This window comes from Mustela lutreola, chromosome X, assembly GCF_030435805.1.
Source record: "Mustela lutreola isolate mMusLut2 chromosome X, mMusLut2.pri, whole genome shotgun sequence".
Taxonomy (NCBI): domain Eukaryota; kingdom Metazoa; phylum Chordata; class Mammalia; order Carnivora; family Mustelidae; genus Mustela; species Mustela lutreola.
This window is the reverse complement of record NC_081308.1, coordinates 22,700,104-22,713,720: the sequence shown is the minus strand read 5'-3', so window position 1 is coordinate 22,713,720 and position 13,617 is coordinate 22,700,104. Positions and strand designations below refer to the sequence as shown.

The window sequence follows — 13,617 nt, the reverse complement described above, 5'->3', positions numbered from 1 at the left end:
TAAGCTAATTAGTAAGTAGTCAGCTAGTGTTATTTGTGGAGATCTAGGTAGGAACAGGAAATAATATGGTCTATCAGGATAAAGAATGAGGGGATCTATGAATTGTACATTTAAAAAAAAAAACTCAAAAAGTTGAGAAGTAAACTATTGGAACAGAAGAAAAAGAGCTCACCTCTTTCATGGCACTGAAAGTCAAAGTCTAAAATGTACCTATGGTCAAGAGAACAACGCTACCCTCAACCCCCTCTTTTCTTCCTTTTTTTTTTTTTTTTTTTTTTTAAAGATTTTTTTATTTATTTGACAGACAGAGAGCACAAGCAGGCAGAGAGGCAGGGAGAGAGAGAGAGGAGCAAGCAGGCTCCCTGATGATCAGAGAGCCCGATGCGGGGCTCGATCCCAGGACCCTGAGATCACGACCTGAGCCGAAGGCAGAGGCTTTAACCCACTGAGCCACCCAGGCGCCCCTTTTCTTCCTCTTTTAATCCCTTGTGATGTGACAAAAAGATTTGGAACTTCCAAGGAAGCCAAGCACTCAGTAGAAAATTGGCTAGTGCTAATAGAAACTGCCTGTGGATCCAAAAAACACTTAAAGTGGTTCTTACCTCTGAGCACTGGAAAGATAGTAGCTGGAACTGTTGCAATGCACATATAACAGGATGATGTTTTCAGCTGAGAATAAAAGGTTTTAAAGATTTATTTATTTATTTGAGAGAGAGAGAGAGAGAGAGAGAGACCACGAGTGCAGGGAGGGACAGAAAGAGAAAGAAGCCGACTCCCCAATGATCATGGAGCCCCACAGGGGCTTGATCCCATGACCCTGAGATCATGACCTGAGCCAAATCCAGGATATGGACACTTAAATGACTGGGTCTCTCAGGCGCCACTAGTAAGTTTTAAATATCCACACATCCTAACATTCTTTATACAAGGTGACCATATATCCCTCTTTGCCCTTTAAAAGTTCTGAGTTACAGCTGTTAGAGTCAAGCTTGTGCAACACTGCATTAATGTCCCCATTCAACCCTCCTTCCACCCACCCCACATCCTTGGCTATGTAATTTTGCTATGATGTTCCCATCTTAGGTGGGGCATACTTCTCCATCTCTTGATCCTCGGCTTGGCCATGGACTTGTTTGGACAAGACATGACTTAGATAGAAGCTTGAAATGGACTAGAAATTTTAATATTAGAAAATTAGGGTTCTTTCAATACCTGAGAGTTGATGGAAAAGCTGTGATTTAGCCCAAGATTTAGAAAGAAGAGTTTGACGGAACATGAATATTTCATGGATGGGTTGGGGTAGAAGATCTCTGCAATTTTAAAGAAGGTACTTAAGGATGGTCTCACTGGAATAAACGTTTTTTTCACACAGTTAAAAGCCTAAAACAGGATAATATTGCTTCCCTGGTCTCCATCAGTAAGAAGAAAACAATCCAAAAGAGTGGGATTAGGGGGGCCTTGGGTGGCTCAGTTGGTTAAGTGACTGGCTCTTGCTTTCAGTTCAGGTCATGATCTCAGGGTTTTGAGATCGAGCCCTGCGTCATGCTCTGAGCTCAGCAGGGATTCTCTTTGAGATTCTCTCTCTCTCTCTCTCTCTCTCTCTTACTGCCCCTGCTCCCCTCCATTGCGTGTGTGCACACTTCTCTCTCTCTAAAAAAAATAAATAAATCTTTAAAAAAAGAAGAGTGGGAGTGGGGCAGCAGAGGAAATGCAAGACGTATCCTGTAAATTAGAAATATCTCCTCTTGAAACTATTTATTTGCTCCATAAGATACCCGGAAATAAATTTCAAATTCACTATTTTATCCCCAGTGCTTGGTATAGGGCCTATACATAGGGGTTGCTCATAATTTTGTGAAGAATAAGTAAGTAGATTATTAGAAGTCATCCTAGAAAAAATATGTATTCATTTTTGTATTTATTCAATAAATAATTGTTGAGAAACTACTATATATCATGTTTTATGGAGAGTGCTAGGCACACAGCAGTGAGAAAAACGAGCTGATAAATGAGAGCCATCAAACAACTGATAGTCTGGTTGCAGAAAGCATAACAAATGAAGTATGAAATATTCAGATGATGCTAAGTGATATGGAAAAAAGATACATCAAATAAAACAGATGGATGGGTTGGGGTAGAAGATCTCTGTGATTTTAAAAAAGGTATTTACGGATGGTCTTACTGGAAGTAAAGGACTTTTGAATAAATGGTTTAATGAAGTAACGCTCTGAGCCATGTAGATACTGGAAACTAGTGTTTCAGCAGATGAAAGGCAGGTACAAAGGCCCTGAGGCAAGAGTGTGCCTGGTGTGCTTCTGACAGAGTAAGATGGCTAGTGTGGTTGGAGCAAAAGAAGAGAGACAGAGACTATAAGGGAAGACCTCAGATTGGTCAAGGGGGCAAGGCCTCATAAACCATAGTTAGAACCTTGACTTTCATTCTAAGGCAGAAACACACTGATCTTGAGCAGAGGAGTTGGAGAATACAATGTGTTTTAAATGAGTCCTCTTCAGCTATTGTACTGATAATATACTAGTAGGGGGAAAAGGCAGAAGCCAGGGGAGATTATTTCAGATTTCCAAATTAGTGGTGATTGTAGCCAAAAAAGGGCAACATTCCATGAAATAAGTTACCTGGAGAGCTTGTACAGAACATACATGGGTGTTTTTTGCTAATGATTTTGAAGTTGAAAAATTTAGAGGCAATACTTTTGAATAATTCTATTTCTGATGCTACTTCATAAAATTAAAAATCACCTTGCTCTTCCCACTTGTGTTCCCACTGTGAAATGTTCTCTCCTCTTATGGATAGACTACTTAGATATCTAAGCGAGATATATTTATATATATATGTATATATACATATATATATGCCATATATATATATGGCTTGAGTTACTTATCCTTAAAATTCAGAAATGTAGACTTATTCCTTTATCATTTTCTAAAATAACTCTGAGAAATATAAAACTTATGCTCTTAGTAGTCATAAAATATGAATGAATTATAAGTTCCTTATCTAAAACTATTTTCAGGGCACAATCCTCAAGAACTACTTCTTACTACTCTCAGGTCATGGGGAGGAATCATGAAAGAGAAAGGCATCCAAAAACAGAAGAGGGATCCAGGGTCTTAACATTAAATCTATCTATTTTAATTCTGAACTGGCCTCAGTGATTTTCTTTCACAAAATAAAACAGAGAAACATCAAATAACAGTGATAGTTGGGATAAAAAAAATCACAATTGTTATAAACATCTGCTATAACAATTTATGCACAGTCTAAGAGAAAGCTTTGCATATTGGGAGCAGGGAAGTGGAGAGTTGAAATAATATAGGCCTACTTTCAAATCCTAGCAATATCACTTATTACAGAGGTTGGTTTAAACCAAACGTATGATTCAGTTTTGGAGTTTCAAGTTTTTTTCCTCTCTAATATGGAAGTAATAATATCTTCCTCAGGCCATTATTGTATGAGCATTAAATAAAAAATAAATGATACCTATAAAAGGGACTACAGAGCTCCTAGAACATGGCATTTGTTATTCATTTATATTCATATTTATATGTTCTCTGTAAAAGAACAACACAACAATAAAATCATAATCTTAGGGAGGTAGAATTGCTGAAGCAAAAAAGGGCATTGTTCTACTTCCCAAACCAAATAAGACAGGGCCGGAGAGAATCTACCACAGAAATAGCAACAAGAAATTTGGACTTGAGACTCTTTTTGACTGCAAAGAGATTCTTGCTAACCTAATTAAGATAAAGGGACCTTGGGCGCCTGGGTGGCTCAGTGGGTTAAGCCGCTGCCTTCGGCTCAGGTCATGATCTCAGGGTCCTGGGATCGAGTCCCGCATCGGGCTCTCTGCTCAGCAGGGAGCCTGCTTCCTTCTCTCTCTCTCTCTCTCTCTGCCTACTTGTAATCTCTCTCTGTCAAATAAATAAATAAAATCTTTAAAAAAAAAAAAAAAAAAAATAAAGGGACCTTAATTGGCCTAAAGGAAACTCCCTGTGATGAAATTGTGAGAACACACAGATTTGTGCTGAATGCCTCTCAGAGAATGAAACCTGAGGGCATATTCAGACAATTGACAGTATTATAATTGATTCAGATAAAAACTTTAATATAACCACAGCAGAGAAAAAAAAAAATTGGACCATTAGCATGCATGTCATTATTGTTATTGCAAATTTGCCTATTCTCTCACTGAAATAAGACAGGAATTTTAAGCTAGTAAGTACATATATCAGTATTTGTATTTGTCATTTATTAATTCTTATGTGTAAGAATGTGTATTATTAGTGATTTGTAAAGGTTTCTAAACCAGCAGTATCCTGGCATTGATTTGAGTTTTCTCATGAAATGATTGTCATTTCCATTCAGGTCTCCAAGTGCCCCAGCTGTAGCGTCCCAGGGAATATTCCTGTACTGTAATCTCCTGGAGGCGACATTGCAAAAGAGGTATGTGAAAGAGTTTTTCTGTGCTCTATTTGAGAATTGTCACACATTTCCACTGCTATGTGAAATGAGTTAGAAGCAAGGCTCTTCAAGTCCAAATGTGCTTGACGTGGCCCATTTCTGTTTTTCCCTTGCAATAACAGGGTTAATGTTTGGGGGAAAAATTTTTCTTAAAGAAAACTGCAGAATTTGCTGCTACATCAAAAATCAACTTGGTTACTATTAAAATTATATTTAACAAAGTTGCCATATACAAGCTTCTATTTTTCAGTTGGCTATACACAGATGTGGATCTAAAGAAGGAAGTGCGTGACTTTCATCTTCTCGATAATTTTATGTTGATTACAAATTATATGGATGGAAGGAATGTGAAATAAAATGTAATGAAGGCCAAGAAAAGAAGGGGCTAGCATAGTTCAATGGCTGAGAAAACCAATTTTGGAATCAGAAAGACATGTGTTCAAATCAGAGTTCCTCTACTTACTAGGAGTGTGACCTTTGGCAATTTATTTAACTTCTCTAAGTTTGTTTCCTGATCTTAGAAGGAACCTTAGTATTGCTATATCACTAGGTATCATGAAAATTAAGTACAAAAAGATATAAAAGTTATTGTCACATTGTCTTGAACATAAAAAGTAGTCAAGCATTTAATGTGATCAATTATGTTATTACCTTTTTCTAATACTAGTAAGTACTCAAGTATTATTACTTAGTTGTGGTTGTTACTATCACTGTAATGATCAAGAAAAATAAAACAATTGATCTGCCATGTGCAGTACATACTCTTAGCTAATTTCAACCCAGTTTCTCTCTGGCCCACTCCTCTAAGAACGAGGAGTGTGGTTATAGATTGGAAAAAAGGTTTTCCCATTGTGGTAAATGAGGGTGCTTCAGGCCCAGCTGAACAGAATCAGAGTTGCCAGCTCCTTCTGGGGACAAGATCCTCCCCCAAGGGTGGGTTAAGTGAGTGGCAGATACATAGGGCAGGTTTTCTGGAGAAGGCCCACCTACAGATCTCTGATTGTCAGTAATAGTGCACACTTCACTTGGCTTCTGCTTCTTTTGAGGGTGGGGGATGCATGAGTGGGTCGGGGGTGGGTGGAGAAGTCTCAACATGGTGTTGATTAGGAAATACGGTGTTGAGTTGGTCAGGACATAAGTGATTCAGCTTTCTTTCGTTTAAAGTCCTAAGTCTCCTACACACTGTTAAGTGAAAATGCTTCTGGGGAACAAAAGGGGTTTTTCTGTTGTTGTTTTTTGGATTTTTTTTTTAATATTTTATTTATTTGCCAGAGAGAGAGAGAGAGAGAGCGAGAGCTCGAGCACGCACAGGCAGGCAGAGTGGCAGCAGAGGCAGAGGGAGAAGCAGGCTCCCCGCGGAGAAAGGAGCCCGATGCGGGACTCGATCCCATGACGCTGGGATCATGACCTGAGCCGAAGGCAGCCGCTTAACCCACTGAGCCACCCAGGCGTCCCTTGGATTATTTTTTTAATGGAAAGAACAGTGGTTTGCTCTAATCACTAAGCCTCCATGTAAGCTTGGCCGCAATGCCTCAACACATTTAGAATGTTCAGCTGGGTAGAATCCTGTGACAATCATAAGAATCCTGCTGTTGTCGAGGCTTTCCCAGACGACCAGGAGCAAGCCAAGGGCTCACTCCGTAAACCCACGTTAAGAAGGAATATGCGACGGCAAAATGGAGAGAGGGAAACCTAAGATGGAAGTGAGAGGAAGTGGGACTCGAGGGAACTCTGCGGACCTCAGGAACCACCAGCGTCCACCTGAACGCTACTTCTCTGCCATCTTCCACCGTAATTTTCCCCTCCCGCCACCTGAGCAATGGTCGCTGCCACAACAGCGACAACTACAGTCGACTCCAGGCACATGCGACCCAGCGGCCCCCCACACCGAGACCAACACTGGGGACGGGAAGCCAGCGGTCGCCATTGCCGACACACGGTATCTTGTAAAAGTCTACTCACTGAATGAGGACCAACAATGGGATGATCTCGGCACCGGGCACGTCTCCTCTACTTATGTGAAGCGCCTCCAGGGTGTGTCCCTGCTCGTTAGGTCGGATTCCCAGGCCGCACTAATCTTGGAATCAAAGATAAATTCAAATACCCCCTATCAGAAACAACAGGAAACCCTGATTATTTGGTCTGAAGGAGAGAACCATGGTGTGGCATTAAGTTTCCAGGACACTGAGGGTTGCCATAAGATCTGGGAAGAAATTTGCCACATTCAGGGAAAAGACCCATCCATCAAAATCACACAAGATCTCTTGGAGGAATCCAAAGAAGAACAACTGCATGACGTCCTGGAAACCAATAATGTGTTTGACCTGCCTAACTGTGAACTCTGTAAACTTGAAGAGATTGCTGACTTCATTACCGCCGTTCTCGCTTCACCGATCCGTAAGGAGAGACTGGCTCTGATCTTAGAAAATGACGACTATATTAAAAATTTGCTGCAGCTGTTCCACACTTGTGAGGACCTAGGGAACACTGCAGGCTTACATCATTTGCATACAATTATTAAAGGCATCTTATTCCTTAACAAGACAGCTCTGTTTGAGATCATGTTTTCTGCTGAGTGTATCATGGATGTGGTGGGATGTCTTGAATATGACCCTGCTTTGGCTCAGCCAAAAAGGCATAGGGAATTCTTGACCCAACATGCAAGGCTCAAGGAAGTTGTACCAATAACAAACGGTGAACTTAGGCAAAAAATACATCAGACATATAAGATACAGTACATCTATGACATACTTTTGCCAGCACCATCCATGTATGAAGAGAACTTTCTTTCGAGTCTTACAACTTTTATTTTCCTCAACAAGGTTGAGATAGTCAGCATGTTGCAGGACGAAAACTTTTTGTCTGAAGTCTTTGCACAGTTAAAGAATGCGGCAATAGATGATGATAGACGGCGTGAATTGCTACTTTTCTTCAAGGAATTCTGTGCATTTTCTCAGACATTACAGCCTCCAAAGAAGGATGCTCTGTTCAAAACACTGACAGAATTGGGAATTCTTCCTGTTCTTAAAATCGTAATGAGCATGGAGAATTTGCAAATAAGGTCAGCTGCTACTGATATATTTACTTATCTCGTAGAGTATAGTCCATCCATGATTCGAGAATTTATCATGGAAGAAGCTCAGGAGAGTGAAGATGGTAACCTTTTCATTAACTTAGTCATTGAGCAAATGATCTGCGATACTGATCCTGAGCTAGGAGGTGCTGTTCATTTAATGGGACTTCTTCGTACTCTTCTTGATCCAGAAAACATGCATGCAACATCTACTAAATGTGAAAGAAGTGAATTCCTAAATTTTTTCTACAAGCATTGTATACACAACTTCATAGCACCACTTGTTGCCACCACTTCAGAAGATATATGTGAAGGGGATAGTGAAGTTGGGTCTGACGAAAACAACACACATTGCCTCAATAATTATCAAACAGCACAGCTGCTTTCTTTAATTTTAGAGCTGCTCACATTTTGTGTGCAACATCACACATACTACATAAAAAATTATATTTTGAGCAAAGACTTGCTAAGAAGAGTCTTGATCTTGATGAATTCAAAGCACACTTTCCTGGTCTTGAGTTCGCTCCGCTTTATGAGAAGGATGATTGGCCTTAAAGATGAACTTTATAATTGTTACATCATCAAGGGAAATCTTTTTGAACCAGTTGTCAAAGCTCTTCTGGGTAATGGAACTCGGTACAATATGTTGAATTCAGCTGCTATTGAGCTGTTTGAATACATAAGAGCGGAAAATATCAAATCTCTTATTACACATATAGTTGAAAAGTTTTATAAGGCACTTGAATCGATTGAATATGTCCAGACATTCAAAGGATTGAAGATTAAATATGAACAAGAAAAAGACCGGCAGAATCAAATACGGAAGAATTTACATTCTATCTTGCATAGTAAAATACTTCGCAGGAGTACCAGAGTCATGGACAAGAAGGAAGAAAAGTGTCTTAAAGGAAATTCAGAGGAAGGAGAAGCAACTATGCCACCACTGGAAGACAATTTTCAAGATCGTTTCAAATTTATGGAGACTAAAAAACCAAAGGAAAATGAAGACAAGGTAGCTCCTCCTAAAAGATCATCTTCAGGGGGCTACAAATACACCATATCCCATTCTGCTGCTGCTGCTAATGGAACACGTAGCCTGCAGGGAAGCAGCACTGTTGGCTTAATGAATCCTCCCGATGATGATGAAAAAGATAAGGAAGATGAAACATCTCCCAGGAAGAGACCACATCTTAGCCTGTAAAATCTTTATGCGAGACCCTCAACAATACTAAATTCTATGAATATTCAATAAACATCAATTAGCTGAAAAGTCTGAATCCAAAAGCTTTCTAATTTGAACTTCTAAGTATACAATAAGTAACAAAGATGTCAGTGTCATCAACTAGGATGGTTTAGTTCTGTAAAAACCAAAGTTCACAGAATTCATAAAAAAGAAAGAAAGAAAGAAAAAGAACTAAACTAAAAAACTAACCAGAACCTGAATGATAACTACTTTGCAAGAAAAAAATCTTAGTTTTGGGGAAGAAAACAGGTTGATAATATAAATGAATGTAGTTTTGCTCTAAGGCTGTATTTTAAAAACAGTTGTTAACACTGCAGTTACAAAGCCTGTAACATTACTTGCCCAGTGATTCTGACTATGGTTTTCTTTGCTTCAATTGCCCTTTTTATTTTTTTTTGTCATAAAAATTCATGTTTACATGGAAAACAAAGTCAACTATAATCAAAAAAACAAACTGAAGCTATTCACATGTCTTTAACACAAATTCAGACTCTGGGTAATTGGGGGGGAAGTAACTTGCAGTGTGTATTTTCATGAATAAAAAAGGAAGCTGGATTCAAAATGTGCAGTTGTCAATTTAACTTTTTTTTTTTAGATAAGAGATGCCAAGAATCAGCCCACTAGTATTCTGAAAAGGTATTCTCTTTTACCCTGGTAGTGGGTAGAACAGAACACTTTCAATAGCCAGATGGTGAAAAGTAATTCTGAAGGTATTTGCTGACTCCTTGATAAAGTTGTATCCATTTAAAGTACTATTTACAGGGGCATCTGGGTGGCCCACTGGGTTAAAGCCTCTGCCTTCGGCTCAGGTCATGATCCCAGGGTCCTGGGATCGAGGCCTGCATCAGGCTTTCTGGTCAGCAGGGAGCCTGCTTCCCCCTCTCTCTCTGCCTGCCTCTCTGCCTACTTGTGATCTCTCTCTCTGTCAAATAAATAAATAAAATCTTTTTTTAAGTATAATTTACAAAGACTAACATACAAAAAATAGTGCTGGATGAGGTGGCATTTAATATCTAGGAACAATTTTGGATGAAGAAGCTGCTTAAGTGTCAAATTCCACTTACAGTACCTGAAGTGTTTTTTTCTATAAACAAGGGTGTAATATGAAATGTGCTTTATGAAAGGAGTGAATGCAATGCATTTCTAAAAATAGAAATGAGGGGGTTATTTTTAGAGGGATTATTTTTAGAGGAGCAAGCTAACAGGGTCCATTTTTCCTGAAATGGCTAAAACTGAAGCAGTTTCTCCTGTTTTGAAGAATTTAGAGTTAATTTCAATTTTGGTCATTGTTTGAACCAGATGGGCTGTCTGTGTGGAAAAGAAGTAGAGTTTTCCACAGACAGAGTTTGGTTTTCATTCAAAATACTATCGTAGTTGTTTTGCACCATTTGATGTTATCCATACTGAACTATGAAATTCAGAAACTAAAAAGTCACCTTGTAATTCCAAAAATAAAAGAGACCATTTTAAATGTACTTTTGTGCCAATAGTAGACACATCTCATGCAAAAGTAAGAGAGAGTTGTGTAACAGCCACAAAGAGTATCTTCTTTTTAAAAAAATTTCAAAATGTTTTAATTTCTTTTCTTTTAATTAAATTTTTTTTTTTAATTTCTTTTCAGCGCAACAAAATTCATTGTTTTTGCACCATACCCAGTGCTCCATGCAATACATGTCCTCCTTAATACCCACCACCTGGCTCCCCCAACCCCTCCCCCACCCCTTCAAACCCCTCAGATTGTTTTTCAGAGTCCATAGTCTCTCATGGTTCATCTCCCCTTCCAATTTCCCTCAACTCCCTTCTCCTCTCTAACTCCCCATGTCCTCCATGCTATATGTTATGCTCCACAAATAAGTGAAACCATATGATAACTGACTCTCTCTGCTTGACTTATTTCACTCAACATAATCTCTTCCAGTCCCGTCCATGTTGATACAAAAAGTTGGGTATTCGTCCTTTCTGATGGAGGCATAATACTCCATAGTGTATATGGACCACATCTTCCTTATCCATTCATTCATTGAAGGGCGTCTTGGTTCTTTTCCACAATTTGGCAGCCGTGGCCATTGCTGCTATGAACATTAGGGTACAGATGGCCGTTCTTTTCACTACATCTGTATCTTTGGGGTAAATACCCAGTAGTGCAATTGCAGGGTCATAAGGAAGCTCTATTTTTAATTTCTTAAGGAACAAAGAGAGTATATTCTTAAAATAAATAATCATTTCATCAGGCATACAGTCCACTAAAGTGTGGACATTGACCTCAGGAGATATAATCACATATTGCTGAGGACATGACACAGCAGGGAAACTGCATTTTTACGTCTCTCAAGCCATGCTGGGTAATTAAATGTTGTAATGGGACTATTCATGTTGTGAGTATATGTCAGAAAGGGCAGTTTGTTCCAAGAGCATGTCACATTTTCCTTCTGGCTAGAGTGTCATGGGGAATGTTATCCAGAGTGCACACACTTACGTGCATCCTCAGAGTGTTGTTTTGGGAAAAAAAAAATGCTTAACCCCTTGTTTTGGTGGGAGTATCCCCAATTCCTTAACAGAGCAGCTATTTACAACTAGACAGAGATGAACAATTTTTCTGTGCTCTTCCTGCTTATTCTCTTCTCTTCAGCTAGTTTTAATCAGCCGTTAAAAAATGGACACTAAAACAAATTTTAATGGACACTGCAGGAGAAAAAAAATGAATATTTGCATTTCTTGCTGTACTGTTTCCAGTGAATTTGTAAGTAAGGGTGGAGGAGGGCATAAGTATAATGGAAAGTTAAAAAAGAAGGGAAAAAAATAAAAAACAAAGAAAAAAGGACAGGCTTTCTATTGAGCTGCGTAACCTCTGTGAGCCCTTTCCTAGTCTCAGCTACTTAATGTTAGGGAAACAACATGACAGGCAAAATGGTGCAAAGGCAAATTGCCCATCAGATGGCATAACCTACTATTACAGGAACATTTAAGAGGGCAACAAAACACAGAAGAGCAATCCTTACTGTCTGCACACTGAGTGAAAAATTGACCAAAATATTCAGCTTCTCTGGATACTGTGTGCAAGGAGGTACCATGTCAAAAATGTTTAATTTCATCTTCAAGACTTTTAGAAGTAATTTTAAAAGGAACCTTAAGTGGGTTATTTGTGAAAAGAAGAAACAGCTTGGAATGGCTTCGTCTGTACAATAAAATAGAGGTGAGCATTTTTGGAGAGGCACCCTGGGCTCATCAAGATCAGGGCTTTAAATACATGACTTCCAGTAATTTTTATGGCAGAGGAACTTTCTAAATACACCAACAAAGAAAAGGTGATACAACAGATAAGGCAAAAGTTTTATATTCAGACAGCCCTTGCCAACATTGCAGGCTCTGATGCTTACCAGTCCCATGACCTTAGACATTTTACTTCTTTTCTCCTCTAGCCACACTTTCTCCATCTTGTCTAAACTCAGAAACTCTATGTAAACTACCCAGATCATATTCAGCACTTAATAAATAGCTTTCAAAATCCTTTATTGTCAACAATAGTAGCATAATCATTTCCCAGAAGATTGGGGATAAAGTCAGGTAGAAACACTTATATCACAAGGTATACTCATAAATTAATAATCCTATATTCTCAATCAAATTAGTGGCAACATGATAAATTAAAAATGAGGTCAGTTCTGGTTAGCAGACAAGTCTATTCGTATGCATCGTGCCCTGCTGAGACACAACTGAAATAAAAAGCATTAAAGTAGAAAGAAAAATAAGCTTGTATAGCAGTAAAGACACTTGGGTGGAGTGGTGTCTGGGGTGTTAACCACAGAGCATAGAGTGAAACTGAAATCAGAAGAGTAGCAGGAGAGGTGGGGAGGGCATCCAAGATTTGTGAAAGTGACCAGAGCAAGTAAGCATTACTCCCTTCCCTTCCATGCCCACCCCCAGCAAGCAGAGCAGTCAGCTAGAATGTATCTGTAGGTTAACGGTCCAAGTGTCCTTTTCCTTAAAGCAATTGAAATAACAGACAAATCTGAGGACCCTGGTATGGATGTTGTTGCCTCAGAGTTAAGCTCTTCCCTTTAGGGTGTTGAAGGATCCCAGATGCTGCAAGTTTCCCATCCTAAGGTGCAAGTCACGGTGTTTTCAGTAGTGAGAAGTGTTAATGCCCAGCTCCCACCCAAAAAGGACAGTCTCAAGAGTACAAATGATGTCCCTGGAAGGAAAGGTCTTTACAGTTGGTAGTTCTGTCAGGTAATACCTACATCAATCAGGGAACACAGGTGGAAAATGCCAGCAGGTAAGTGTTAAGGTTCCCAGTTCAGTCAGAGAAGTAAGTCGGCTCCTTGTTTTGGAGGGTCTGTTAAATTCAGTCAATCCAATCTTTCTTATTTGTCCATGCCAACAGCATGGTGGTGTGGTATTAACTCACCCCATGATGACTGAGGTTGGGGGTGAGAATGACAACCAGGATGAGTGTGTGTGTGTGTGTGTGTGTGTGTGTGTGTACGCACGTGCATGTATGCTGCAGAAACAGGAAACATGCTTTGCATCTCTGCTAGCTCTCTCAGTGGGGTTAAGGGGAAACGTGGTCAGGGCTTTCTCTCAGGCTGGGGATGGCAGACCCAACAGTCAGTTAAATTGAACATGTTTCTAACACTTTGGAATAGTTGCTCCAGAATGTTTTCCCTGGGGAGGAAGACTTCAGAAGCATTTTTTGAGAGACAAAGGTCATTAAAGCCCCTTTCTAGCCTGTGCAACCCTGGATTCTAAGTTGTCGCTCTTCTTCCATTTCCATAATACACGAGTGGAATACTTTTTCCCTTTCTTTCAGTTATTCTCT

At 39.4% G+C, this 13,617-nt stretch overlaps 1 protein-coding gene across 1 annotated transcript; it reads left to right on the top strand.

Annotated features, from left to right (window-relative positions):
• Window positions 1-6,099: 6,099 nt before the first annotated feature.
• On the top strand, window positions 6,100-9,338 carry LOC131821469 (serine/threonine-protein phosphatase 4 regulatory subunit 3B-like). Its single transcript, XM_059157600.1, has one exon. It carries the CDS (start codon window positions 6,159-6,161, stop codon window positions 8,754-8,756), a length of 2,598 nt encoding a protein of 865 aa, XP_059013583.1. The 5' UTR covers window positions 6,100-6,158; the 3' UTR covers window positions 8,757-9,338.
• The last annotated feature ends 4,279 nt before the right edge of the window (window positions 9,339-13,617 follow it).